General features: G+C 42.8%; 1 protein-coding gene across 7 annotated transcripts in view; it reads right to left on the bottom strand.

The window, feature by feature from the left end:
- ASPH (aspartate beta-hydroxylase) overlaps positions 1 to 23,834 on the bottom strand; it is a 253,502-nt gene that overhangs the window by 160,416 nt on the left and 69,252 nt on the right. For all 7 annotated transcript variants that reach the window (XM_040354262.1, XM_040354261.1, XM_040354260.1 and 4 more), the window contains one exon: positions 5,734 to 5,805. In XM_040354262.1, coding sequence (XP_040210196.1) covers positions 5,734 to 5,805 — 72 coding nt within the window. The remainder of the gene's footprint in view (positions 1 to 5,733; positions 5,806 to 23,834) is intronic.

Below are 23,834 nucleotides of genomic sequence, written 5' to 3' on the forward strand. Positions count from 1 at the left end.
TTTTGGTTGAATGGACTTGAGAAAACTTGTCATACAAACAAGGACAAAATGACGCAGTAAAATCAGGCTCATTGTTCTGTAAACTGGCTCTGAAGTCACACGGTTTTGCGTTGATGAATTCTCTGCATGAATGTAAAAATATGCTCTACTAACTGCTCCCTTCACCCCCCACCCTAAACACCCAATTGCTTTCTCTCACTGACCCAGTGCTGTCCCAGGTCCAGCACAGTTCTCTTTCTGGCCTCACAGGAGACACTGACGGCAGAGGGAGCCATAGGCTCCTGTTGCAGTCAAACGCCTATGAATGCACACAGCCTGGCTAATTAGCATGCTTGCATGGGTACCCCCATAGCACCAGGGCTGGTGCTACCACTAAGCAAACTAAAAAGCCACCTATGGCACACTGCTGCCTATGGCACCCGGCCACTGATGTTTCTACTCTTCTGTCTGGAAAGAAAGAAAGAAAGAAAGAAAGAAAGAAAGAAAGAAAGAAAGAAAGAAAGAAAGAAAGAAAGAAAGAAAGAAAGAAAGAAAGAAAGAAAGAAAGAAAGAAAGAAAGAAAGAAAGAAAGAAAGAAAGAAAGAAAGAAAGAAAGAAATTCACATTTATACAGCGATTACTGCTATAAAACTACACCGATTACTGTGTAAATGTGACTGGCAGAAAAGTGGTTAACACTAGGGGACGATCAAGGGGATAAACATGTTCCCTAGGGAGTGATTCTAACTGTAGGGGGCGGGGACTCACAAGGGGAGGAGACCGATATGTGTTCCTCTGTACTGGGAACTCAAATCAGTCCCCTCTACTCTGACAGGACATGGATCTGTGTGTTTACACACAAAGATCCACGGTCCTGCTGTGATTGCGGGTGCCCACCGCCCCCTAGCTGCCCAGGACGTTATATGACATCCTCCCAGAGGGAGGGTGGGTTCCTGCCAACGTCATTTTACAATGACTCTGTAAGAAAGGGGTTAAACTGTAGTTTGGACTGACTTTGTACACGCACTAAGGCGGGAGGTGCGGTGGCGGCATAGCAGCGCTATACCGTCGGAATTGTGGTGGTATTTGGGCGCTAGTAGTGCGATTTTTAACCCCCGCTAGTGGTCGAAAAAGGTTTAATACCGCCCGCAATGCTCCTCTGCAGAGGCGGTATATAGCTGTGGTTTCCCATTGCTTTCAAGGGGAAGGAGCGATGGAGGAGAGGTAAAACACACCGCTCCAAAGATGCTGCTAGCGGGACTTTTGGAGCGGTCCTGCCAGTGCACCGCCCCAGTGTGAAAGCCCTCTGGCTTTTACACTGGAGAAACAGGGTTTAGGGCCGGTTTGCAGGCGCTATTTTTAGCGCAATAGTGCCTGCAAACCGCCGCAATGTGAAAGGGGCCTTAAAGTGCATCTACCACAGGCGCTTAATCACCCAATTTCAAATTATATATACACATACACACACAGTGTGCGAGATTTGCAAGACAAGAAAAATTTATTTTGACTTGATATACAATCAATGTCTTGATACAACTGTAGCGTCATGTCATAACTGTGTAAGAGCCCTGGTTCACACTGGGCTGCTGGAGTGAAGCCGTGCGAGTTCAGCTGAACTCGCACGGCTTCACTCCCGCTGGCAGTCCCGATTTCGGCCGCGATTTAAGAGACATCTGTGCAGGTTTCTGCACAGATGTCAATGTAAATCGCGGCCCGAAATCGCAAAAAGTAGTACAGGAACTACTTTTGGAAATCAGTGCAGCGCCGCAGATGCGGCGTCGCACCGATTAGGACGGTGTCATTGCCGACTTTTGCCGGCAAATGCCGCCGATTTGAGATGCGATTTCACATGTGAAATCGCATCTCAAATCGAACCAAATCGTACCCAGTTTGAACCTGGGCTAAAAGAGGAGCGAGGCACCTCCAAGTATAGCAATATGGTTACATTTAATGAAGGTACAACAACATTTTGCAACTCACAGGCATCCAGGGTAAACCTGCATGCATAGACCTCCCACCTCTTCGCCATCGTTCCTTCCACTCTGCGCTCCATGAGCGGTTCAAGCTGCACTTTCAGATCACTCTACTACAGGCTTTTCTTTCTGGTCACCATTGCAGACAGCTTTACCCCAGATGCCTGCATACTTAGATGTGCCTCTCTTAATCATCAACCATGTGAGTTGCTATCTCTCCCTCCCGGAGATCCCTTCACTGGTTTCCAGTAAAAGACAGAATTACGTTTAAGGCACTTTGCCTGACGCATAAGTGTGTTCAAGGAAGTGCCCCCCAATATCTATGCGAAAAATTAAAATGTCACAACCCCAATCGCGTCCTCCGTTCTACTAACCAAATCTACTCCAAATACCCAAGGTCAGATACAACTCCAAAGGAGAACGTAGATTCGCAGTCCAAGGACCTAAACTCTGGAACGCTTTACCAACCAGCATCCGAACGGAAGTGAATCACCAGGCCTTCAGAAAAAAAAAAAAAAACTTAAAACTACTATTCTGAAGGCAAAAGATAGTAGGGAATGGATACCAAGCGCCCTGAGGCGATTCAGTTTGCATGTGTTGCGCTACACAAGTTTTTCACTCACTCACTATATGTTGTACCTTCATTAAAGGTAACCTTATCGCCAGGGCCGATCCTACACGGGGTGCAGTGGGTGCCCCACACCCCAGCGCTGTCACCCGCAAGGCGCCGAGCGAGCCGCCGGGACCTTTTTTTTTTTTTTTTTAAAGCCGAGCAGCTGAGCCGCCGATTCGCCAAAGCAATCTGCGAGCCGAGCGGGATGTCAGCGACGACAGAGCCCGCGGCCGCCCCAGCATCCACAGCGCGCCGCCTCTGCGGCTGGAGATTTAGCTCCGCTCGGCTGCCTGATTCAGCTGAGCTGATTAAGCCTGCCCAGTGCCTTGAATGCCTTCTGCCTGGTCTGGCTAGACTGACTGAGTGCCATCGATCTTGCAGACTACAACTCCCAGAAGCCACGGCGGCGGCTGACTTCAGTGATGTGACGGCCGCCGTGGGTTCTGGGAGTTGTAGTCCACAGCTGTGTGCTGAGGCTCCTGGTGTATGAAATGAGTCTTGAGAAATGCGCGGCAAGCATCACTGAAGTAGAGAAGAGTTGTGCTACAACTCCGGGTTTGGATCCCTCTTATGCTGCCAGCTGAAATCAGTGCATGTGATATAAAATTGACCACAGCACAGAAGCATTGCCCCCCCCCCCCCCCCCAAAGAAATGGAGGAGGCCATGCAACTTGCAAGTCCTGCTGAGCTAGCAGCTGCCATCGGACCATGGCTGAGGTGAGAGACCCTGACCCCCACATGCTAATCCTATTTATCCCCCCCCCCCCCTGTGGGTCCTGCTGGGAGCTGCCCATTACCTGTGGGTCCTGCCCATTACCTGTGGGTTCTGCTGGGAGCTGCCCATTACCTGTGGGTCCTGCTGGGAGCTGCCCATTAACTGTGGGTCCTGCCCATTACCTGTGGGTCCTGCTGGGAGCTGCCCATTACCTGTGGGTCCTGCCCACTGTGGGTCCTGCTGGGAGCTGCCCATTACCTGTGGGTCCTGCTGGGAGCTAGCCATGGTGGCCTACAGGCCAGCAGGACCCACAGGTAATGGGCAGCTCCCAACAGGACCCACAGGTCCGTAACCAGCTCCCAGCAGGACCCACAGGTCCGCAGCCAGCCCCCTGAAGGACCCACAGGTCCGCAGCCAGCCCCCTGCAGGACCCACAGGTCCGCAGCCAGCCCCCTGCAGGACCCACAGGTCCGCAGCCAGCCCCCTGCAGGATCCGCAGCCAGCCCCCTGCAGGACCCACAGGTCTGCAGCCAGCCCCCTGCAGGATCCGCAGCCAGCCCCCTGCAGGACCCACAGATCCGCAGCTAGCCCCCTGCAGGACCCACAGATCAGCGGCCACCTCCCAGCAGGACCCACAGGCTGTAGGTCCTGCAGGGAACTGTCTGTGGACCTGTGGGTCCTGCTGGCTGCTGACCTGTGGTTCCCGCTGACCGCACCAGGTGACACCAACCCTAGCGATGCTGCTGCTTGTGTGTGTCTCGCACATCGTACAAGCTTTGGTCTGAAATTCCGGGCGGCACTGTAACAAAGTCCTGTGAGCTAGACGGAACACTGATCTAATGCAGTAAAATTGAATCAGTGTGACGTGTATCATAGAAGCCGCAAGCTGGTCTAGGAGGCAGGACTTTGTTACAGTGGTTGCCCGGGAGATTCAAATCCAAGCTCTGTGACAGCAGGAGATCGTCGTTGCTCTGTGATCCAGGAGCACTGACAGGCTGCAATTGGTGTGCACTGATGAGCTGGATTTGGTGGGAACTGGTAGCTTGCATCTGATGAATTGATTTCTTGTATAATTTCGGCAGTCTCTGACCATCTCTTGTATCATGCCTGCAGTCTCTGACCATCTCTTGTATCATGCCTGCAGTCTCTGACCATCTCTTGTATCATGCATGCAGTCTCTGACCATCTCTTGTATCATGCCTGCAGTCTCTGACCATCTCTTGTATCATGCCTGCAGTCTCTGACCATCTCTTGTATCATGCCTGCAGTCTCTGACCATCTCTTGTATCATGCCTGCAGTCTCTGACCATCTCTTGTATCATGTCTGCAGTCTCTGACCATCTCTTGTTTCTTGCCTGCAGTCTCTGACCATCTCTTGTACCATGTCTGCAGTCTCTGACCATCTCTTGTTTCATGCCTGCAGTCTCTGACCATCTCTTGTACCATGTCTGCAGTTTCTGACCATCTCTTGTACCATGTCTGCAGTTTCTGACCATCTCTTGTACCATGTCTGCAGTTTCTGACCATCTCTTGTACCATGTCTGCAGTTTCTGACCATCTCTTGTACCATGTCTGCAGTTTCTGACCATCTCTTGTACCATGTCTGCAGTCTCTGACCATCTCTTGTACCATGTCTGCAGTCTCTGACCATCTCTTGTACCATGTCTGCAGTCTCTGACCATCTCCTGTATCATGTTTGCAGTCTCTGATCATCTCCTGTATCATGTATGTAGTATGTCTGGGGGCTCTTTCTACCAGACCTCCTAACAGAAGCCCTCTCTGTGTCCATCAGAGAGACCCCCCCCCCTCCTGGTCCCATTAGTGTACTCTTCCTGTAATTTGTTTATTGTTAAGAGATCACTGGATCCCAGGATAATGAAGACTCCTTAAGGCAACATCTCTGTTTCTGAGTCGTTGCCATAGAAACATTTGTAACAGGGAGGAGTTAGTAAGATGACCACGCCCATGTGGGGGCGCCAGAAATTTTTCTGCACCCAGGCGCCTGTGACCCTAGGATGGGCCCTGCTTATCGCTACACTTAGGAGCGCCTCTCCTGTTTTTATACTCTGTAGCTCCTGCTGGATTTTGCTTCTAATCCCTTTGTGGAGGCTTCCATTTGTGAATGGACATTTTATGATTACACAACCCATCACATCGCTATAATATTTTTATATGGACTATGAATAAATGGTTGTGGAACAAATCATTTGAGTTTCCATTATTTCTTATGGGGAAAATTGCTTTGATATACAAGTGCTTTGGATTACAAGCATGTTTCTGGGACAAATTATGCTTGCAATCCAAGGTTTTACTATGCATTTTATTTATTATTTTTTATATGTGTGAGCACTGATAAAAGTTAAATTTAACAAAGATTAAAGCAAAACAAAAGAAAGTTTCATGTAATTGAATGAATGTAATAAAGACCTAAATACAACACAGTTTAGACTTACTTTCCAAGGTTCCTTGTGAATCCGTCTCAGATTCTTTCGATTCCTGTCTTGCCACCTCTCGATCTTTCAGTCCTGTATTTCCCAGTTATAATCATTATTAAAATAACAGTAAAGGAATTTCAATGTTATACGCATATGTCAATTGAATAAAAAAAATGTATGTTTGCTCATGTCATCATAACTTTTCTGCTTTTAGATTGCAAGTGTGAGACTTGCCTATATATAAATAATATATATATATATATATATATATATATATATATATATTATAGTCATCAACTGTGTATTGTGGATTGGGGGGGGGGGATGTGGGAATCACAAAATCACATTTGTTGAGTGGTGTTAAAATAAAAAAAACAGTATCCGTTTCAATGAATCTCTTCCATTAGTAAAAGTCAAGTGTCGAAAGATTTACATTAGGTAAGCATTCAACAGGATGTAATTAACGACAGCAAGCTTGGCTTTTCCAGTTCCATTATATCTGGTGGTCAGTGCAGTTTGTTTCTTTGCAGAACTGTCATTTCCTTTCCTATCCTGTTTTATGTAACTAAGGCGGTGAATAGTTTTCTCTGCGTGTATTTTAAAGTACACTGTGCAAACAGATCTTGAGAAACGTAAAACAATTTGCTTATCCATCATCAACTGCATAATTAAAAAAAAAAAAAAAAAAAAAGAAGGAGATACTAGCTACTACAATTTCAGGTCAAAAATATGGTTGTGTAGGTGCAAATGTCTCCCCATTCCTTGTCACCAAAAAACAAAGCATATTGCTTTTGGACCTATTTTTTGCGCGCTGCGATTTGAGACATACAAAATGAATGGGCTCAAATCGCATGAGATTGGAACAGGAACGAGGTGTGACTCCTGTCCGAATCAAATGCATTTTCCCACACCACTCCTGTGTAAGCCCAGGCTGAAGTCACTATGACAAGCCTAGGTTCACACAATTGCGTCACGGAAAAATATTTTATTCTTTTCATGTGACAACACTGAAGAAATGACACTTTGCGACAAAGTATAGTGATTGTACAGCTTGTATAACAGTGTAAATTTGCTGTCCCCTCAAAATACCTCAACACAGCCATTAAAGTCTAAACCGCTGGCAACAAAAGTGAGTACACCCCTAAGTCAAAAAGTCCAAATTGGGGCCAATTAGCCATTTTCCCTCCCCGATGTCATGTGACTCGTTAGTGTTACAAGGTCTAAAGGTATGAATGTGGAGCAGGTGTGTAAAATTTGGTGTCACTCTCACTTTCTCATACTGCTTACTGGAAGTTTAACATGGCACCTCATGGCAAAGAACTCTGAGGATCAGAAAAAAAGAATTGTTGCTCTACATAAAGATGACCTAGGCTATAAGAAGATTGCCAAGACCCTAAAAGTGAGCTGCAGCACGGTGGCCAAGGACAGGACAGGTTCCACTCAGAACAGGCCTTGCCATGGTCCACCAAAGAAGTTGAGTGCACGTGCTTAGTGTCATATCCAGGGCTGCAACTAACAATTATTTTCATAATCGATTAGTTGGCCGATTATTGTTTTGATCGATTAATCGGATAATAGCCTTAAATTAAAAAAAAACAAAACTGAATTTTTCAATTTTTTGGGCCAAATTTGTTGCTGGGCAGATTACAAAACACAAATTGCCGCAAAAACACATGACATGCTTTTCTGCAGCTTCTTTATTGAAGTATATTGACCCAACAAAAAAAATAGCACCGTTTTGCGTTAAAAAGTCCTTGCCCTTTCCAAATACGCAGCAGCTGAAAAAAAATCATGGATGTGAACGTGTCCCATAGGAAAACATGTAAATGAACTGTAGTGTGTTTCTGCAAAAAAGCACCAAAAAACACAGAGGTGTGACCCAGGCCTGAGATGTTTAGTAACATAATGGGGTTAAAAAAAAACTAAAAAAAAAACTAAAAAAAAAAAGTACAAAAAGAGCAAATAATCGCTACTGTAAGGGGTTCATTTTTTACTGAGGGACAGTGAAAGTAATATTTACAGTAGCAATTAGCTTTTTTGTACTATAAAAAGGGCTATTTTTCGTTTTTTTAACCCCATTATGTTACTGGCCGATCGATTTCCATTTTCATAATCGATTAATTTCATAATCGATTTATCGATTAGTTGTTTCCGCCCTAGTCATATCCAGAGGTTGTCTTTGGGAAATAGACGTATGAGTTCTGCCAGAATTGCTGCAGAGGCTGAAGGAGTGGGGGGGACAGCCTGTCAGTGCTCAGACCATACGCCACACACTGCATCAAATTGGTCTGCATGGCTGACGTCCCAGAAAGAAGTCTTAAGATGATGCACAAGAAAGCCTACAGTTTTCTGAAGACAAGCAGACTAAGGACATTGATAACCACATCCTGTGGTCTGATGCACATTTGTTCCTGGTCAGTGACTCCGGTAGCATTGAAACCACTGGATCAGGATTGATAGGTCAGCAGCAGCCTCCGTATTCTCACAGTACAGGTTTCTTCCAATTCGAAGCAGCTGCCGAAACCTTTATAAAACCAATGGATCCACCTCATGAATAGCCCGTATATTATGTGAATTGTACCATGGCATCAACTACAGTAAGCGCTGAAAGTTATATTTTTCTTCTGTTTAAAAATGGTTATGGACACTAGTTTACACCATCTTGTGAGACTTTATAGTTCTTATTGTGAGAACCGATATTAACCTCTCATGTTAAAGTAAAAATAAAATAACCTATTCAGTTTAAAATAGGAATGCAAAGCAAAATATGTACATTATATATATATAAAAAAAAAAAACACATTATCAACTTGAAGACCAGGCCTTTTCTGGCACTTCGTCAATATGCACAAATCAGTATTTTTGATAGAAATGTACTTATAAGCCACAAACATACAGTAAAACCTTGTTTGAGAGAGTTTTGCAAGACGAGCTAAATGTAAAAAATAAAGAAAAAATTTTACTTGATATATAAGCAATGTCTTGATATACAAGTAGCATCATGTCACAACTGAGTATAAAAAGGAGAAGAGAGGCTCCTCCAAGTATAGCAATATGGTTATATTTAATGAAGGTACAACATTTAGAAACTCACATGGTTGATGATTAAAACAGACGCATCCAAGTATGCAGGCATCTGGGGTAAAGATGTCCACATAGACCAGTGATGGCGAACCTCGGCACCCCAGATGTTTTGGAACTACATTTCCCATGATGCTCATCTACACGGCAGAGTACATGAGCATCATGGGAAATGTAGTTCCAAAACATCTGGGGTGCCAAGGTTCGCCATCACTGACATAGACCATCCTCCTTACTGCCAACGTCATCCCTTTCACGATGTGCTCCACAAGCGGTTCAAGTCTCGCTTTCAGATTGCTCTACTGCAGGGTAGTCTTCGCGGTCACCATTGCAGACAACTTTTCCCCCGGATGCCTGGGTACTTAGATGTGCCTCTTTTAATCAGCAACCATGTGGAATTGCTAAATGTACATTCATTAAATGTAACCATATTGCTACACTTAGAGGCGCCTCTCTTCTCTTTCATACTCTGTAGCTCCTCTTGGATTTTGCTCCTGGAATATGAAATGTTGGAGTATCATTCTTTAAAAAGGAGTTGTAAAGGAAATTGTTGTTTTTTTTTTGCTGAAAGGACTATTTACAGGGTATAGAGACATAATAGTTAACTGATTGCTTTTAAAATTGATTAAAAATAGATAAAATAGATACAAATCAATCATATAATGTACCTCTAGTTTCATTTTTGCATGTTATCCTGCCTGTGTGCATGTACAGAGCCATAAAGCAGTGATGGTTTGGAAAATGAAACTAGAATCTCCCAATACTGTGGTCATCAGGAAACAGACAACCAGGAAGTGTCCAGAACAGAGGAGGATTACAGCAACATCAGAGCAAAAACGAACAATGAGGACATAAAACCAGGACTGCAGTAAGGTAAAGGAAGCTATTTAGCTTAAAAAAAATATATATATATATATATATATATATACCCTTTAGTGACCCTTTAAGCCTTGCCCTGTCATTCATCTGTCCAATGCCAGAACTGTAGTGGATATTATAGATTCTAGCATTTGACAGGCATCAGTCAAAGATGAATTTACCTTTATCATTTTTTTATGGGCGCAGGAAACAAAACAAAAAGCAAAAATTATCTTTCTTCCAACCCATGGTATGTATGGCCTGCCTTATGCTGGTACTGGAAAGAGGCACTGCAATTCTGCACTATTGTTATCTTTAGCTGGCCATTCACAGCTCGTGTTTCAGCCGATTCCTGCTGAACCGGCCCACAGGGGCCCTTGTTGGTACCACCTGACTCAACAAACCGAGTACAAAATTAAAGCAGCCAGCTGGAAAATTGCCATCTGAACAGTGACTGCGTCCTATCAGATGGTGCAAATATATTCGGGATTCAGACAGCTGCTGGGGCTGTCTGAACACAATAACCAGGACAGGAGATCTGCTAAACTACATAGCTGGAGGAATCCATTGGTTTTCTCTCCTTTAGCGTGCAGGCTAAAACAAGAAGTCTATGCAGTATGGCTAGCTTAGGGCATTTTTTTTTTAGATTACATTAGGTTCACTTTAGTATTGTAGTGCAAAATATACAGTGCTAGAAAAAAAACGATGCAACACACACTATAGAAAAAAAGATTAAATAACAACAGTTTATTTCACTGGTTGTCTTATCAGCTTGGTGTAGAAAACATGGCTGAGCACACTTACATGGGTTTCTGATGCAACACGGTTCATCCCAAACTACATTACAAGGCTTACTGTACTTTATTAGTTCTGTACATACAAAAACTGAACAGTACTGCAAAATTACAAATTCAAAGCACTAATTATGGAGCTAAAACAAACGGTCACTCTTCTAGTTAAAATGTGCCTGCTGTCTACACACAACTAAGAAGAACAATTTTGCAAGCCAGGGGTCTCCAAACTTTACAAAGGGCCAGTTTTCTGTCCTTCAGACTATAGACGGTGTCCAGTGGGAGTAAACAATAACCCATCTTTGGTATTAGAGGGAGGAATAGATCCATCATTGGGGTCAGTGGGGATGAGGAAAAGTGCCTCAAGGATTGGATAAAGGCAAGCAAGGGACTGCATCTGGCACCTAGGATACAGTTTGGAGACCACTGTTGTAAGCTAAACCAATGGTTTATTTGCCAAGCAATAACATGCTCTTCACCATTTGAAGTGCTTATAAGGCTCAGTTCACACCTAATGCCAATGCGGCTCACAGCCGGAATCTTGTGCATCCTGGTTCACCATTTCAGGTCTGATTTTAGTCTGAATTCGGACCTTAAAAACGGATCAAAAAGACGCACAGGGCTCCATTGCAAATTCACACTGGAGCCGCATTGGAGATATGTGAACCGGCTCCGTATTGAGCCAGTCACAATCTCCTGCTATTGCGAATTGAATGCGGAGGATTCCACATCCAATTCGCAATAGTGTGAACTCGGCCTTACTTCCCTAGTAGAAAAGTTCTGTACAGCTAGGTTAAACTTTTTACTGCAGAAAGACAATATTGTGCCTTGAGGTAAACTGGGAAGTAACTGTAGATACTTGCGGTATGTAATTCGCAAAGGGGGGTACACACTTAACATCTAAAACTCTCAGCCCCATATTGGACTTTATATGGTCTCTTTTAGCTAGAGGACTAAGGAACAGACCTTTGTAATATCCTTAGCACTTAATCACATACCGAACCCAATAGTGATTAAGCACTTAAAATGGCTTCCTCTGATGTGTAGAGGGGACAGGCACATTTAAATCTGTCTCAGCAGAACACGGATACCTTCTAACAAGATACTGCTAGACTTAGAAGTTTGTAAAGAATTTGTTCTGTGGAGGAATAATTTACTGTTTGTCTGCCTTTTTATCCGTTTTTTTATCACTGGATATTCTTCCGCTTGTTGTCCGCTTTGTGATCTCTTTGGGCTCGTCGTCCTTTTTCTTCCTGGGTTCAGTCTTTTCTTGGTCTTTTTCTCTGTGCTTTTGATCCTTCTCATTTGGCTCTTTGGACGATTTTTCTTTTAACGGTGCTATATATTTATCCTTTACCCTTTTCAGTTGCTCTTTTATACCCTCTTTAACTTTTAAAACATATTGGAGGGGGAAAAAAAAAAAAAATACAGAAGCAATGATTGGATAATTTAGAACAAACTGAAATGGTACATACTTCAACCCATGTGGAGTCACTTTATTAAACCCATGCAGATGTAAAGGTACCCGGAAAAAAAGGGGAGCTTGCATTGACAATATAGGGCAGTCCGACACCTGGATACCGGCACAACTCCACTGAGAAATGTGCCATCCAAAATATATTTTTTTGTCTCGAGTTGAGGGGGTAAATGTTGTATCCGCACAACCGCTGGTACCATATTGGACCAGTAGGCACAATTTCCCAGCCTTTGCTGCTACAGTTAAATGATTAACATGGTTTCTGCATATTTGTTATGAATCCAGCAGAGGTGAGAAGATAAAGAACTTTGGTATCTGGTATCTGGATTCAATACCTGGATCGGTACCTGGTGTAGTAGGTCAATGTGTGAATCTCCCATTTGCCACAAGAACCAGGCAAGAACCTGGTTTACCATTCCCTGCGTGTCCCTGGCAACTGCTGGTGCTAAAGGAGCATACAATATTATATTACATTGTTCCCTCAAAAGGCCACAAAAAAAAAAAAAAAAAAAAAACGGACATCAATGGAAAGTATAAAACTGATACTAGTAAATTTTATTTAATTTTTTTTTTTACTTTGAAATAAGTGCGTTTATAGTGAATATATATATAAAATATATTATTATAAAAAGTATAAAATAGAATAATATGGACTGCTCTCCACGTGGGTTCAAAGGAAGTCATTCTATCATACCATGCAGGAAAACATGCCAATAGCATTTTACACATCACACACTACTCTGCAGTTTTTAAAACTGCAGAATAGTAAAGCATAGCAGAAATGCATCTCAAAGGCTTTACAGTGCCAGGCTTACTTTGTGGTGCAAACACACTTCAGATCCCAGGATAAAAACCACACATGTACACACGGTTGCAATTTACAAAGGGCTTTATGAACACCAGGATGAAATCAAATGCCTTCCATGGCCTCCCCAATAAAAACAACTGAAACTGTATGGAGGGCTCTAGAGGACCCAAGGTAAACTGCTACCTCCTGCATTCAACAAACAGCAGTGGGGGGGGGGGGGGGGTGGGATCCCACTAAATATTGCTTTAATCAAAGATTTGTAGTTTAAAGAAAAAAATAAATAAAAATGGTCCCTGCTTGTAGATTGCCCTTTTATAGAAACTTTCCATTATTAATGTACAATACCTGTACCTTGCCATCTATGATTCAGACAATGGCAGGTGCAATCAAAAGCTTCTCAACCAAGTATTTAGAGCAGTGGTGCTCAACCCATGGTCCTCGATTTCAAACCAGTGATGCGCATGCCCATGCTCTGGGATGGCAGATCGGCAAGCCCAGATTGCGATCAACAGACTGCCGATGCGCCATCCCAGAGCATCAGAGTAGTTCTGGTGTCGGCAGCAGAGGAAGCAGGAGCCACATAAGCCGATGCTTTCTCTGAAGCATTGGCTCCTGTCCCAGGTGAAGTGATACCAAGTGCACCTCTCTTGGGACCTTCTTATGAGTCAGAAGAGCGATGCAAGTAGGAGTTGCCAGAGGCAAAAAGGTTAGTGTATTAAACATCACATTACGCTGCACTTTTGCAAGGGGCATATTAGTTTTTTTTTTTTATAAAAAAATGCAAGACTATTAGGCTGCTTTCACACGGCTTTCCTGCAGATTAGCTATACATTTCCATTATATCCTGTGGGTGTGCCTTCTGAAAGCGCACAAAAACTTCTGAATGCAGGAGTCTTGGTGCATATCAGAAAGTGCATCACACCCGCAGGATATAATATACCTCTATGGCTCAATGTAGCTAACCCTCAGGAAAGCTGCAGGTATACTGCACCCACTGTGAGGTAAAATTGCAGCGCATCAGCGTGAAAGCAGTCTTATAGGGGGCTCAGGATAGTAAGCACTCATGTACATTTGTAGTTGGGGGGGGGGGGTGGCAGAAACACCCCATAGCTCATTGTAGTATGCTACCTGTTACCAAATCACTTAAAGTGGTTATAAACCCAATTCATGAAATTTGATCTAAGCACATATATCTGTAGTGTTTACTTGGTCTCCATAGTTTCTCTCTGGTGCTTCGTTCCACTTATGAGAGTCCCTTCCGACAAGTTCTCTCACACATGAGATAACAGTAGCTGAACATTTGTGACAGAGAGGGAGCTTAGAGGGAGATGAGCAGAGAGCTGGTCTATTCAGAATGCAGCTCTGCTTGTGACTTCGCTCCTCTGCTATGTGGTGGTTATGGGATGTCCCTTTCCTCCAATCAGCTCTCACGTAGTACAAATACAGTCTCTCCACCCACCCCTAAGTACTGCTGAATAATCAAGAAATAGTAATACGATTTGCACTTTTTTTTTTTTTAAAAGAGTAGAAAGGGGAAGACAGCAGATGTACAAGTATATGTAATTTGAGGCCGTTCACTTCACTGGGAGTATATGTATGTCAGGGTTTACAACCACTTGAAGTGGCCCATGCTCTTCAAAAAGGTTGAGCACGCCTGATTTAGAGCCTCGATTCATTTACCTTTAAAAACTGGAGTTACCAGCCCCTTACACTTGTCCCCAAAGAAAGAAAGAAAGGGATGGAGGAAAAAAAAAAAAAAAAAAAAAGCTAACTGGTCAAAAAATGTAAAGCTAAAATGCTACAGATTTATCAAAGATTGCATGGGCATAACAAGTGGTGACAATTGCAGCCAAAGAAATATAGCAAGGGGCAAAAAATACACCAAATATTTGACCAGGTTTTACTGGAAACTGCAGTCTAGGTCACCAAGAACCGCAAGTTACTCTAAATGTAATGCAAACATATTTTTATATGTGCCTTACATGCTTGAATCATCATTTTTATGAGGATACTTCCCATACAGATTTGTAGATGCTCACACCTTTAGTAAAGAAACTGTTTTTTCAGACAAAAGCAGTTGGGATATTTGTTGAACTGCTGCCGAAATACAAACATATTTGCATTACTAAGCAGGCAGTACAAGGTGTATACGGGCAACACAAATATTACTTCTTCAATGTGTCTGTATGCATAAAAGTAAAAACCCAACCCTATGCCACCATTTTGCTGACGAAATCCCAGGGAATGAGGCAAACTCCTAATCTCATGAGAAGATGCTGCAATACAGAGCAGGATTGTCTTCTCAGAGTATTCTTCATTTCCTTTATCTCGCTGGAAGGAGGTTGGTAATACCCTCACCTAAGGTTTAATGCAGAATTTTACCAGGGGGGGGGGAGGCACTCTAAAAAAAGCAAGGTCTGCTTAAATTGTATTTTTATTGCACTCAGCACAATCATAATGCACATGCATGAACAAGTCTAAAAATGTTAAAAACACACAGGATGCAAGATACCTTCTTCTTTAGTTTTAGTCTTCAGTGTGCCTCTTGATACATCTGAATTTATAGAAGGGAGACATTAAAAACAATGTCCTCAGGTATCACTCTTTCCTTGTGGTGGGAATAGTCAAACCTCAAGTCACAGACACACACACAGACACACACAGACACACACAGACACACACACACAGACACACACAGACACACACAGAATGACAATACTGTATAAACATTAGCTTTCCATATGGGGGGGGGGGGGGGTATAACCCAGCATATTAAGGGTTTGCTAAAATGCATGCATGCTGGTGTGAACAGGTGGCACAAGGAGCCGTTGCTACACATTGCACATTAAATGGTTCCTGCACTACTTTGGTGCGACTAAGCGGGAGTTCACCGATAAATGCTGTTTTTTACTCTTTTACCCTTAGTCTGATGCTCATTTAGTCTAGGGGAATCGGCTAGTTGTTTTAAAATCCGAGCATTACTTACCGTTGTAGAGGGCGATCTTCTCTGCCACTTCCGGGTATGGGTCTTCGGGAGTGGGCGTTCCTTCTTGATTGACAGTCTTCCGAAAGGCTTCCGACAGTCGCATCCTTCGCGTCACGAGTAGCCGAAAGAAGCCGAACATCGGTGCGGCTCTATACTGCGCACCGACGTTCGGCTACTTTCGGAAAACCGTGACGCGATGGATGCGACCATCGGAAGCCTGTCGGAAGACTGTCAATCAAGAAGGAACGCCCAGTCCCGAAGACCCATACCCGGAAGTGGCGGAGAAGATCGCCCTCTACAACGGTAAGTAATGCTCGGATTTTAAAACAACTAGCCGATTCCCCTAGACTAAATGAGCATCAGACTAAGGGTAAAAACAGGATTTTACCGGTGAACCTCCGCTTTAAGTACCATAGACTGCAATTTAAACCCTCAACAAAGTCATAAAAGTCACACCTGACAGCTGTGCAACAATTGTCCATCATTACTGGTCAAAGCCAAAGCCATATCAAAGTCGCACCCATCCAACGCCTTTGAAATACTATAAGTGTGAATGGAGCCTAAAACGTGTTTGTAGGTAATGGATCTGATGGGGATGTCTCCAGTCTCAAACCCTCCCCCCCCCCCCGACATGCAAGTGCAAAAGCTGAACAATCAGGGGAAAAGCATACTGTATGCCTTCATTAAAACATCTGCAAACAAAGTTATGTTGGAAAGCGAAAAAAATATAAAAAAAATTTACAGCACTGATTCAATATAAAATATTCATCAGTGTGAAAATTCATCATTCAATAAATATATCGTGATTAAATAAAGTCCTCCACACGACACGTGAAAATATTTTTAACCAAAATGAATAAAAAAAAAAAAAAAAAAAAAAAAAAAAAAATTCCCACCGTCCGTATTCTTCTACCAAGTGTAGAAAAAGCTTTGATCTATATGGTGACCAATTATTTTGGTATATCACTTAGGGGGTTATTTTTATTTATAGCTGCTGGCATGTTTCAGTTGTGCAATATAATTTCCTAAAAAATAGTTCTATCCATCAGCGCAGAAGGGTTTATACATTCTTGATGGGAAAGTTATTTGTTCCATTCTGCTCCTCACGCGATACCCCTTCTGTGCAAAAATATCACCTCTGGAGTTTTTAAACAGCCAACATGAAGGGCCAAAGCACACAAGTCGGTGCATTACCACAGCAGCTAAAAGCCAGTTTCTCCTCCTTTATCCCTCCCGTCTTGACATTAATAAATCAGCGTTTAGGAGCATTTAGCGTTTTCAAGCATACATTGAAAAATGAGGGCAAGGTTTTTAAATAAAAAAAAAAAAATCGTAAAAGGTCTATAAACGCTAAAAAACTCTTGTGCAACATGAGCATTTTATTATGCTGCTTTTTGTGACCGAATTTTTTCTGCCCCTAGTGTACATGGACCCTCAGGGTAAAGAACCTAGAAGAAAACTACATTTTACATCCATGAGGATTACAGTAGGTCACCTATAGTTTGAAGGCTACAAACCAATATGGTTATAAAGTCGTTTAATTTTCCTTTCAGAACATGGACAGCATGACGCAACATGGCAACATTTTCTAGTATAGGTTAATTCAAAAGCAAATTTAACATTCCTGCCAAGCACCACCCTGAATACAAACAAAGTACCTGTGGCCTTGGCAGCTTTCTCTGCTGGCGATGATGAAAATCCTGATATTTATAAAACAAACAATGGTTACCAACTAAAAAGTTACAAGAAACAGATATATAAAACAAAAAGGATGGAGCCGTTACCGAAGAAGTCATTGAAAGCAAACCTGTAAAAATTTAAGGGAGTAAAAGCACTAGGGAGAAAAAACACACACACACACACACACACACACACACACACACACACACACACACACACACACACACACACACTTGACAAGCTCCAGCATTTGTGGCCTGGTCAGGTATACCCCAAATGCCAAAAACTTTAGGAGACATTTTTATCTATTAGTCAATCATTGATCATACTTTTAATAACAGTAGCTACATGTGGTCTTCTGCTACATTTCAAGATGTGCATAGCAGCACTTTAGTACCATTTCACATTGTCAAAGTAAGGATACTTTCGCACTGGGGTGGGGGGGGCGTTAGCAGTAAAGCACTGCTAGTATTAGCACTTGGGCTTCACACTGGGTGAGGCATGAGAGGCGCTTTACAGGCTCTATTTTTAGCGCTAAAATGCCCGAAAAGCGCCTCAGTGTGAAAGGGGTCCAACTGCATCAGGAATGAATGAAAACAAATCCTTTGTTTTCACATTCCCAAAATGTCTGGTTATTACAATTTGCTTCCAGGAAAAACAGAGCTGAAGGGGAGAGAAAATAATACAAGTTTAAGCAGATCTTTTTTTGGGGGGGGGGGGCACCATTTATGTAAACTTGGGGCTTTGCCAATCATATGTAAAGCACTGGTTCACATTCAGCTTTCATAGTCGATGCAACGCTGTATCCTGGCGTAGGCCAACGGGGCCCAGGCCTAGGGCAGCACGTTGGAGGGTTGGAGGGGGCAGCATGGAAAGTAGGGGTGCAACGGATCAAAAAACTCACGGTTCGGATCGTTCCTCGGATCAGGAGTCACGGATCGGATCATTTTCGGATCGGCAAAAAAAAAAAAAAACACACGACAAATGCCCATCAATGCAGCGTGACCTGTGCCCTCCATTGTAGTCTCACCGTGCCCCAAATTGCAGCCTCACCAACTGATCATCCCTACACTACTGACAATCAACTGGAAATATATACAGTATTTTGCAATTGATCCTGGTTCTATATGCACCATAACGGTTAACTACAGTGTTACAATGGTTTGTAGTACATGCAGCATTCATCCATCAATATTGAATACTTGAGAAAAGACACCCACCTGGTCCACTTAAAGTTTAACTTCAGCAAAAATGTTATTTTATAGCTTTGAACAGCATGGTAAAAGGTAGGGACCAATTGTTATGGTGGTTTAGGGCAACATTAGTGACATTTCCCCTCACTCTCTTATCTTCAGTTACAACATAGAGATTGAGAAAACAAAATTCACAAATAGTGTTAAAAGGATGACAGAGATTATAGCTTTCCCCTCTACTAATGCTAGCCATACACGCATTAATTTCTCTTGTTTAGCCCGTGGAGTGAAGGAGAGAAAACCAGCAGAGTCCTCCAATCCACACTAAACAACTGCCGGATATTTTATTTAGGGTAAATTCACTATAACCGCTGTGACAGATCTACATGCCAGGGACACCTGCCCCTCATCCACTTCACCGGGAACCGGAGATTCTCCGCTACATTTCCTGGATGGACACAGGCAGATACATTGGGGACACGGCGTGTGTGTAGAAGGGGCAGGGCGATGTATGAGGAGCGATAGAAGAACGTGTGATTGGAGGAAGGGATCGGCTCGCACTCACACAGCCCCGCCTCCTCCTAACCCCGCACGGTGATGAACAAAACTCATCCCAGCCTTCTGTCTATCACAAGCTTGGGGTTAGGAGGAGGCGGGGCTGTGAGTGCAGCAGAGCAGATGCAATTACAATGTCGGCTGTTACAGCGTATCCCGCGGATCACGTGTGTGCCGATCCGAGGCTGTTGATCCGTGCGGATCACGGATCAATAACGATCCGTTGCACCCCTAATGGAAAGAGTACCCGTTGGCTTGACCTACACTGTTAATGTAGCACCAGTCTTATGGGACAGACTGGGCAGAGGCAAATTAGTCTAGCGCCCCCATAAAGCGGCCGCACCGCTTCTGGTATGCAGACAGCTAGCATTCCGCAACTATAAGGGAGGGCGGTGCTTCTAATTTTGACTGTCCCCATCATCCTGGACCACAAACTTTCCTCACTGTGCTATGCATTTTCTTCTGCACCATTGACATGGTTATATCTACTTAGATCTCTCCATAAAAAGATCAGAATTTTGGGCCTAAAGTAGAACCATAGGCAACATTTTTTTTCCACCATTTTGGATAGAGTAAGGGAAGGGTGGGTCTTAAACAAAAGGTCATATTTAAATTAGGTGGTGCATAAGTTTAGTCAGGCCTAGGGCAGCACAAAACCTAAATACACTACTAAGCTGAAACGTTAAGAACGGCCCCTTTACTACTCCTCTTATAGCCAATGTATATGTTCCAAACAGCAGAGATAAAAATTCTGACAGCGTACTGAGAACATTTGTTTTTATTTGAATAAAAAACAAGGCGGACAATTTTTAATTTGAATTAAATTATATTTAAACAAAAACTGATAAAACGCTTTATTAATACAATTTAGGGAAATCACAACATTTACACGTAGTGTTAAGACGTACCTAATTTTATAGCCAAGCAAGTTACGACTGGAGATCCATGCCATAAGTTTGCTACAGCCAAGCAAGTGCAAAGTTAGGACTGTGTTCCATGAATAGTCACTGTTAGGAACAAGGAAGCACCACTATTCTATCCTGACAGCAGTCAGAAAATTATCTATGAACAGAACAATGTATTTGGTCAACAACTCTCACGAAGGCTAGTAAGAGAAAAAAACAAAACAAAAAAAAAAAAAAAAGCTAAAAGTCTTGTACATCCTTTGCTAGTGAAGCATTAGGAGGAGAAAGCTCACGAGATTTGGGTGCTTAAAACTAGTAACAAAAATGGCAAACATCCATTAGGGTTCAATTGAACCAAGTCCCAAGCCTAGCTGTAGCTCATCAGTGGGGTTTATATGTGAACTAGGTTGCAGTGTTTAAAAGTAGAACTATTCGGTAAAAGTAGAACTATTCGGTAAAAGTTTTTTCCCCCTCTTTTTCGATAGAGCAAGGTAGTGTTATTACAACCCAGATTTTTTTCACGTGTCCCATTGCGGAGATATACCTTTACTTCCTGTCCCATAGTCAAGCTGGAACTGAGAGCAAATTAAGGGAATTCATTGGGGCCCCCCAGATTCCCTTTGAAAGATTCCCATCAATTACTTTTCTGGGGACAACAAAATTTGGGATTTTCCTTTACTTTGACGGATACACAGGACAAATAGAGAGGGTGAATCTCTGTAATGAGGAGCACAGATAGAAGAGGTTCTCATCCCTCTCCATTCTATCCAAAACAAGAGAAAAAAAATTCCTTTAGTTCTACTTTAAAATGTTTATTGTGCTTTGATTGCAGCATCAAATCGATTGTCTCAGGGGTTACGGTTTCACTTCCTAGTCATCATATCAAACCCCAAGAATGACAATACTTAGCAACTGGCTTTATCCAGACCTGTTGTGTAGTTCAAGGGCTAATACATGCGTATGTGTATGCGTTGTGTGCAGTGTGTCGACTCAGACAACTGTTCGCAAGGCTAAATGTGGATCGTGTTACTCAACACCACTTGCCCAATGATGGGAAGCAAAAAAAAAAAAAAAGACAAACTTTTGCACAGAACATTACAAAATCTCTAGACCAGGGCTGGATAAATTTCAGAAGCTGGTAAACCAACAGATAGAGGGGGAAAAAATAAAAATATGTTTGAGTATTTCCTAAACTCGTTCTAGTTCCAGAAATGCCTAAGCTGGCTCCTGCATTACTTGTCTACCGACATGTTAGGACAGATGGGACTGCACTGTCAGGGGGTAATAAACTGCAAACCTGAGAGTTTTAAGTTTGCTTAGAGCCATGGTAATAAATAGGTACCTCATTGGATTGATGCTTCATCCCCCAAAAAATATGTATAAAATAATTGAAAAAACACAGAAGGCCTGAATTGCAGACTTCTTCATGTAGATTTAGACCAGGTTGTACTTGCATACTTGATCTATGGCCAGATAACACTGTCAGCTACATGAACAGCATATGGCTCCATCACTCCCGAATGTCCACTGGAGATCCCACAGCCTGTGGCTTTACTTAGAAGGAAAAACAAAACCACAGAAAGTTTAAAGCTGGTCTCCAAACACAGGACGTTATTGGTTCTGCAAATCCAAAATGACACAGGTCTTTTTTCCCTGAACCCCTTCGTTCTGTGAAGTACCATCATCGTCTGCAGAATCGCCCTCTTCTTCTTCTACCATTTCAAAAGGAGTTATTACATCATAGAGAAAAGAGAGGAAGCCGTAAAACCAATCAGAGCTTTCCTCTGCTAAAATATTAAGGACTTCCTCTAAAGAATCAATATTCACACTACTGCCATCTTTGGTTAAGCCTATATGTAAAGGAAGAAAAAAAAAAGAGACACAAAAAAAAGAGAAAGAAAAAAGGAGTAGTTAGGTAGACACAAAGGCATGCGGTGCAGGGAGCGGTAACATTTCAACCGGTTATGTATGTACACACACACACGGATGATGGAACGTCAGAAGGCAAAATAAAGAAGGATGGAATCTAGATGGAAACAAAACAGCCTACGAAACACAGCATGCTGAAATACAAAAAGCAGCAAGCATGCAGGGTAGCCATCCACACCCATATAGACAAGGATGTACCATGCTAAACACTAGTCGTATGGATGTGGACATTCCATCCATGCATATTTGGTGGCATAGCATTTTTAATTAAAGTCAGCTGAATGTACATATGCCCCAAAATACATATATCTAAACCTTCAACAAAGGTTCTTAAAAACCAATGCATTGATGACCCTGGGGAAACCAGACAGTTGGCGTCGGTGTAGCCTTACAACTCAAGTTTAGTTGAACAGGAACATAAAATAAGTGTGTGATGGATGTTGAACATCTTCTAAAGCAGTACGATGGCCATTTATTCTGAGTCATATTGGTCCTTTGAGATTTTTTTAGTCAACCCAGTTTTGTCATTAAAGGTGCAAAGAAGCATTTCGGGAAGGTTGGTCCTAAAGCTTTAGGAGAGTAGGCATAAAGACCAAATTACACTGTTGATTCAGGAAAGACAGTGATCCGACTTTGTAGGCAAATTCCATTGAAATCAATGGGTACAAGTTGCCTTGAAGTAGTACAGGAACCTTTTCTGAAGTCGGAGCGACGTCAGTAGTGTACATTAAGACGGCTCGCATTCACTTCAATGGAATTTCTCATGTCGTGCTCGCCTTGGGGGGGCGACAAAAATCAGATCCCGAGTCGCTGTAGTGTGAACCGGCACTTAGTTTAAAGTCTATGTTAGCTCAAAAAATATTTTATAGGTCTGTTATTTTGTTTAATCAAAATGTAGCCTGTTCTTTTGGAACGTCAAGTCAGACTAGTATACCTGCCAGTTCCCCATCTGTCTGTCTCTCTCGCTCTCATTCTGACCGTGCCAAGAGCAGAAAGGAGGCGTGGTCAGTTTGCATATCGCTCTACTTTGGAGACCCAGGACGTCATGCCAAAGCAGGGCGTGTGCCTGTATGTCAGTTCACCTTTCATGCCCCTCCAGCCAGCCCAGCTGTTTTGATTGGCAGCAGATCGCAGCTTTATGGAGCCTTGCAGTCCAAACAGCAGTAGCTCATGGCGCACGGTAGCAGAGTTGAAGAGGTAAGCTGAAACATGTGCTTCATTGCAGCGACTTATTTTCTTTATAAAACGTAATTTAATAAAAAAAATTACTCGTTGGAGCTTTCCTTTATTTGTAGGCAATATTAAAGTTTGGATGTATAATTGAGTTATCTTTACATTACATCCTTGAATGCCAACCTAAACACCTGATACACACCTTGCCAGCAATTCATTGCTCCTCTGTCACAGCTCACAAGAACATATCCAGTGTCAAACACCAAGGGGAATTACTACTGATGTCATAAAGAGCACTCTGCTCTAAAGAGATTGGCTACTAGACCCAATCGCAGTAACAGGTCACATGGTCTTCCATATGAGAAAGTCCAGGTCTGGATCAGAAGTGGTAAAATGAGTACTAGCAAAGTAAGTATAGCCGAGTGCAAAGACACGGTCACTGTGCCATGAATGAGCAATCCAACAATGCCTCTTCAAAAGGGAACGAACATGTGACCAGGCTATGAACATTAAGGTATTTAAAATACCACCTCTGTAGCTACAGACATTGTGAAGCAATTCATTGTCAAAATTAACAACACAAGCACCCGAGTAATTAAAGTTAGTCAGTAGCTCTAGTCACCCTGTCCACCCCATTCCAGCAGAGACTAAGTGGTCTACCTGCCTTCTAATCTCTAACAGAG

The sequence above is a fragment of the Rana temporaria genome, chromosome 5 (assembly GCF_905171775.1).
Source record: "Rana temporaria chromosome 5, aRanTem1.1, whole genome shotgun sequence".
Lineage (NCBI taxonomy): Eukaryota > Metazoa > Chordata > Amphibia > Anura > Ranidae > Rana > Rana temporaria.